Source organism: Pygoscelis adeliae, unplaced genomic scaffold (assembly GCF_000699105.1).
Source record: "Pygoscelis adeliae isolate BGI_AS28 unplaced genomic scaffold, ASM69910v1 Scaffold244, whole genome shotgun sequence".
Classification (NCBI taxonomy): Eukaryota; Metazoa; Chordata; class Aves; order Sphenisciformes; family Spheniscidae; genus Pygoscelis; species Pygoscelis adeliae.
This window is the reverse complement of record NW_008824648.1, coordinates 151,691-157,669: the sequence shown is the minus strand read 5'-3', so window position 1 is coordinate 157,669 and position 5,979 is coordinate 151,691. Positions and strand designations below refer to the sequence as shown.

Genomic DNA, 5,979 nt, shown 5'->3' with positions numbered 1-5,979 from the left:
GTTCCCACTGCAGGTGTGAAGGGATGATCTCCAAGAGCCACCATGCAGCGTGGCTGGTCTCCATCACTCTCCCCAGGGGCTTGCAGAGCTGCTGCTGGCAGATCTGAGTCTCTTTCTCCAGCAAGAAAGACTCAGTGCAAATGGTCAGTCAGCGTTAGGACTCCATGTGGTGCAGTGACCACCATTAGGAATCTGGAGGATGGCTGGGTGAATCCAGCTTAGCTGCGTCACGGCAGAAAGCACTGAGGCTTTAAAAAGGCCCAAGAGCCAAGCCCAAATATCCCAAGCCAGAAATGAAGCAAGAAAAGGGAGGTTTCTCCTACAAACACCTCATTCCAGTCTCTCCAGGTTTGCAAAATAACCCTCATCGCTATTTCTGGTGAGTCTCCGGAGCGTCTCCCCTGCCGGCACCCCAGCACTCCAGAGAGATGGGTGAGTGTTGTTATCCCCAGGGGAGGACACCGAGGCCAGAGAGGTAGCATGAGTGGATTGAGACCTTGCAGTGAATGAGTGATTGGGAAAAAGCTAGAGCATGCACCAAGAGAAAGTGGGCTCTTCAGCTTCTTCTCGAGATGATGTTCTGCTTCAAATGCTGGATGTCTCCCAGTGGAGGATGCCTCTCCTTTTGAGCTAGCCCTCGCAGAGCCTTAACCCGCACTCTGTCCCTTCAGCGGAGCGGCACGCTCCACTCTGCAGTTGCACTACCTGGCACGCAGTGATGCTTGCTGCTTTTCTAGCTCTTCTCCATTCCCTGAAAATCCCAGTAGCTGGGCAGACGACGGCTGGATGCGGGGGAGAAAGGTGCAGGTTAGGGTATGGTTTTTCCTCCCTGCGTGTTTTCAAGCGATGCTGTCTGGAGCCACGGGTATCCCTGGTAAGGGGGAGAAACGCACTGTCCTGTTGTGCTACAAATCCAGCACAGAGAGTGCAGGGGCATCCCAGGGTGAGCTCGAGCGCAGGCAGAAGCAGGCACTGCCGTCTCAAGCTGCAAGGCAAAGTGTAGCCATGCTGCAGCCCTGCCATGAACACAGGGGCAGGCAGGGTGGCAGGACTGGTGCCCAGACGTCAGACACGAGAGATTTAGAGAGGATGTTTCCCTGCCCTGGAAAACCGCTCCCGCGGTCAACGAGCCCATTTCACCTCTGCTAGAACTGCCTTCACAGAGATCCTCTCTGAGGTACACCACAAGAAGGTCTCGTTATTTTAGCTTGGTCAAAATTGCAAGAAACCTGATCTTTGCTATTACTCAGAGTTTAGAAAGAGTTGAAAGAACTAGTTTGCAAAGTTTCACTCTGGCAAGCCTAACTTTTTTTTTTTTTTTTGGTGGAAATGTGTCCATCTTGATGAAGCTTGCTTTGGAAAAGAGTCCCCTGGGTCAAAACGGGAGGGAGAGGGCTGTGCCAGGGCACGGCAAGAGCAGGAGGTCCTTTCCCTTTGTTCCAGGCCTGGGATTCAGACCCGGCTGCGCTCCAGCCCCCGTGGGTACTTTAGCACGAAGTCGATGGGTGTTTTGCAGAGGAATTTTCCTTTGGGAGCTGCTTCTGCATTGTACAGCTAATTAAATATTTCCTGGGACTTGGAGAGACGGCATCTGTAGCCGGGTGATTAGAGCATCGGGTGACCTGAATCATACAGGGCCATGAACCTGGGGCTATTCAGACTGTGTAAGCTCCGTGGGTCCCCATCCTAACGCAACTGGGTAGCAGCACGAACAAGTCATTTTTCCATCTGGTTTCCCTCCTGTCCTTTGCCTTGACCTTAAGCGCTTTGCTATGGGGACCACACTCAGGATGGTGTCAGTGTGAATCTGAGCCCCTGGTAGCAGCTGTGAGAAAACTCTGGTAAAATGCCCCTGTGTAGGCAAGATCTAGAGAATTGCAAGTCCTCTCTTTGTGGCCAAAACAAGAGATACATCCCATCTGCATTGCTTCCCACCTGGGTAGGAAAAGCCAAATTCACAGTGTGCAAGAAGGATTTGCTTCAAACCCTTGCTGAGCAGTTGCAGGGGTGGCTTTAGGAGGAGGACAGTAATCCACAAGTTCAGGGTTTACAGCAAACCAGCCTGTCAGCAGGTGTCAATTGACATAACTGCATTGAAGCAGAGGATCTGCTCCTCCCGGGATAAACCTCAAGGTTCACAAAAAGGCCAAGTTCAGGATATACCAATTCACCATCTGCAGCTGAGCAAATGGTACAGTAGCAATTTCCCAGCAGGATATTCTAAACATTTTTATTAAGTCGGAGAGACAGAAGGCATTTTCCTTCTGAGCTCTCTGATCAACAGGCAGGCACGCTGCTGGGCGGGTTTGTAGGACTTAGACAAGTAAAGGATTCATTTAGACTGGTACACTTGACCCCCCACATTTAACTCTTGCAGCTGCAAGTGGCTTCAGGAGAAGGGGAGATGGGACAGTTTGAATATCAGGGTGCTGTGTGCTGCCGAATAGGCTGTCGTATGGCAGGAGGGTAGCTGGAATTTTTCTTATTTATGCTGAGAGGGAAGGAAAGATAATAATGGAGACCAGCTCTGTGCGCTTTGTCTTTGCCCATATGATCTAGCTAAGAAAAAATGCATCTCTAATCTGGATATAGGCTCCAGCGAGGACAGAGAGTAATTCAGCCATTTGTTCCACAGATGTAGTGACAATGCCACGAGAATCATCCCTGTGCTGCAAATAGGAATCACTATGAAAATGAATCTCTCTTCATTTTTGTCTCTGTAGTGTGGTTTTTATTCATTTATTTATTTTTACTAATTTTCCATACCACTGTAAAGGAAAGAGAATGCAATCCTAAACTAACTAGCTGGCTACATCCACAGATGGGTGTAAACCAGCCCAATTGCCATGGCTTCGGTGTCACCACGCTGATTTAAAACTTTTTGAAACCACACACATGACAGGAAACACTTGAAATTATTTCTCTTCTCCGACAAAGCTTACAGGGTTTCTAGCTATCTAAACCCCTTTCCCTCCACCTTCAAACACCTTCAGGACAGCGTTACACGGGCTGAAGCGGAGCAGAGGCAGACCTCAGCAGGCAGAGAGAGGAGCCCGACCGAGACCTCCAGCCCGCTCCCCAGCCCGTGCAGGGCCCTGGGCAGGGCACGCTGCTTCCCTCATTGCATCCAGGTAAAAAGCAGATCTAGGGCAAGTGATTTTCATTGCATCCCATATTAGGAAATTATTTCAAAGCTGATGAATATGTACAGCAGGAGTTCTCTGTCATAGTTTTCTTGAACCCGAAAGTAAACAACGCTGCCAAGCAGCTGTCCCATTATATTTTACGCATATCAAATACTAATAAGCCTCTGATAGTTTCTGCTCAGTTACAACTTTAACCAATAACAGCACCCCACTCCTCAGTTTAATATGCCCCCAAAGCCTTATCAAATCTCCCATTAAAGTATTTGTTTGATACCTTATCACCAACTCATGCTACTGGGCTGCTGGTTCAGCTCTTTAGAAAATTATAAAGCTGTACTTAGATCTTTAGTGTCATTATTGTAAATACAGAAAATGGATACAATTTCACTTTGGATCTGAGTTTCGTTCTCAAGTACAAACTCTCCCGAGTTTTTAGAAAACCAGTGACACTGGAAACTAAAGGCAATCCCACAGCTGAAGTGTAAAAAAACATTTAGAAACAAGCTGCTGTATTAGAGATTGTTACATTAGTCCCACAGGATAGGAGACCGGGAGGCAACTCATTAACATTTGGAGCTTTACCTTTTTTTTCCCTTCATTTCTCTCTATTTTGTTATATTTATTTGGTTTTTAGTTCCTCAATGCAACCCTGAAATTTTGCTCATCTAGAAACACGCTGACCATTCAACCTAGCTGACACGGCAGAATCTAATCCACACTCAGAGAAGGGAAGTGGCCACATACATATCTATAAAAAAAAGTTATTGTTGATCTATATTGCCCCCCGCTCCCAATTCTCATGATTAAATCACAGGAAAAAAGAATCTTGTTGCGTTTAAGCTGTTGGATCAGATAAAGACGACCAGCAAAAATTGCAAGCAGGGTTATTGCATGATTCTCACAAACCTTGCTTTTTTCTCCTGAAAAGTTAAGGGACAGAGTCTGTAATACAATCATTTTGAATAAAGTTTGCAATTTTCCTTTCTCTCAGGAAATCATGACCTATGAGCAACACGCGGAGAGAAGCAGGGCTGTCTTGATCTATAAACTTTTCTCTTAGATAAAAACTTCTGAAGGGCAGACAGGGAATTTAGACATCCAACTTCCATTGAAAACGCCTGGGATTTCTGTATTTAACTTCACTTTGTGCTCTGAACTTTCTCTCCTTTGAACTGTTTATTTAAAATGTTGATTTTATTTTATCTTTTAATGTATTTTAAACCCCTAAGCAAGAGACATACACGGGAAGAGCAGAAAAATAAAAATAAAATCAGCATGAGTTCTTGCCTAGCCTCTCTGCATAACATACATATTCCTCTTGTTCCAGAAGGGAGATTTATCTTGAGTTTGCTACTGTATAATATTTAGACATACACAAATTTTTGCACATTCTTTTAACGAAGGGAGTAGAAAATCTCTGAAAGAACATAAATTTCACTCCCAGCCTAACAGGAATGAGTTCTCATTTACTCTTGAGTTTCTCTTTCTGTAATTTTGGTTTCTCCATCCATGGTAATAACCGTAGAGATCTGCTGTGGGGGAGGCAGGGGATTTTAGTAATTGAACAGGAAAAGACTTTCCTTGCTGTTAGAGATAAGTCTGTAACGCACTGAGCAGATTCCCGAGGGCATCACAGAAATGGAGAATAAAGTTAGGGTACTCGGCAAAAATCACATAGGAAAAAATACCTACAGAGCCAGGTCATTTGAGTCCATCTCCATTTGAGCATGGGGTAGATATATTCCGCAAGGAATGATATGAGATTTGATGCAAGTGTAATGTCCTTCTGCTCACCCTTACAGAACATTTCTGGAAATAAATTTAAAACCACCCTTAGGACAGAGCAAGAGGCCCACAGGAGATGACCGCAGGTTTGTGCACAGTGGGACTGGTCCGACGGGACCCAGGTGGTTGGGAACCAAGCCGTAGCAACCTCCGCATCGAAAGCTTCTCCCCAGGAAATGCTAATACATGAATTTCAGACATGTGTAATCTTGACCCTGTGCCTGCCAAGGAGCCCGGGTCTCAGCCTGCTCATCCGGAGTGATGGTCCTGTGGATCTAACTCACCCCCGCTGGCTCTGAGCTCTTAATCAGGGACTGTCTTCTTTGGGGAGCATGGGAGAAGCCCCACTTGATTTGATTAAGACAAGAGACAAGCAGACTGTGAGCCTTTGCAAAAAGAGAAATCCCTGGCTCTGCCATTGGGTTATCTTCCCAGTTGGAAGTGAGGGGCTAGATCTTCCGCTCTCCTCTACTCTATTTTACCCCAGCTCAGGATTTGGCTCATCGGGTTACTGCTGGGAGGCGAGGGGGAAGAAGGGGACTTTCTCTGCTCAGATCTAACCTCTCTGCCAATGAGTGTGTTGGGACTTAGTTAAATATCTGGTCCCATTAAAGACCAGGATTGAGCTAAGTGGAAACGAGGGGACATTTAGGAAGGTGAAGAGGAATTTCCTTAGGGTGTCCGGGAAGAGCACCTGCCTGTGACACAGACTGAGGTGCTCTCGATACTCACCAGGCACAGCAGGATTGGAAGAAGGGAGTGAGGAAGAAGATGCCCAGATAAGGGTCCATGTGAAATATAAAATCCAAATAAAGAGGGAGAAAGGAGATCCTAAAAAAAAAAAACCTTGGGTACCACCACCACCAGAGAAAAGAAAAAAAAAAAAGAAAAAAGAAACACAACAAAATTAGGGAAGTGATGGAGTTATTTTCCACCCGGCGCTCCTGGTGTGATGAAGAGGCGTATGCCCCCTGAATCCCAACTTCTGCGAAGGGTAACCAATCCTAAAGTAAGAGCTAAAGGGGGTTGGTGAAATGGAGCCGCAGAA

General features: G+C 46.2%; 1 protein-coding gene across 1 annotated transcript in view; it reads right to left on the bottom strand.

Annotated features, from left to right (window-relative positions):
* Window positions 1-5,755, bottom strand: part of WNT8B (wingless-type MMTV integration site family, member 8B) — a 12,502-nt gene extending 6,747 nt beyond the window's left edge. Inside the window, 1 exon segment of the mRNA XM_009322395.1 lies at window positions 5,664-5,755. Coding sequence (XP_009320670.1) covers window positions 5,664-5,722 — 59 coding nt within the window. The 5' untranslated portion in view covers window positions 5,723-5,755.
* Between the last annotated feature and the right edge of the window lie 224 nt (window positions 5,756-5,979).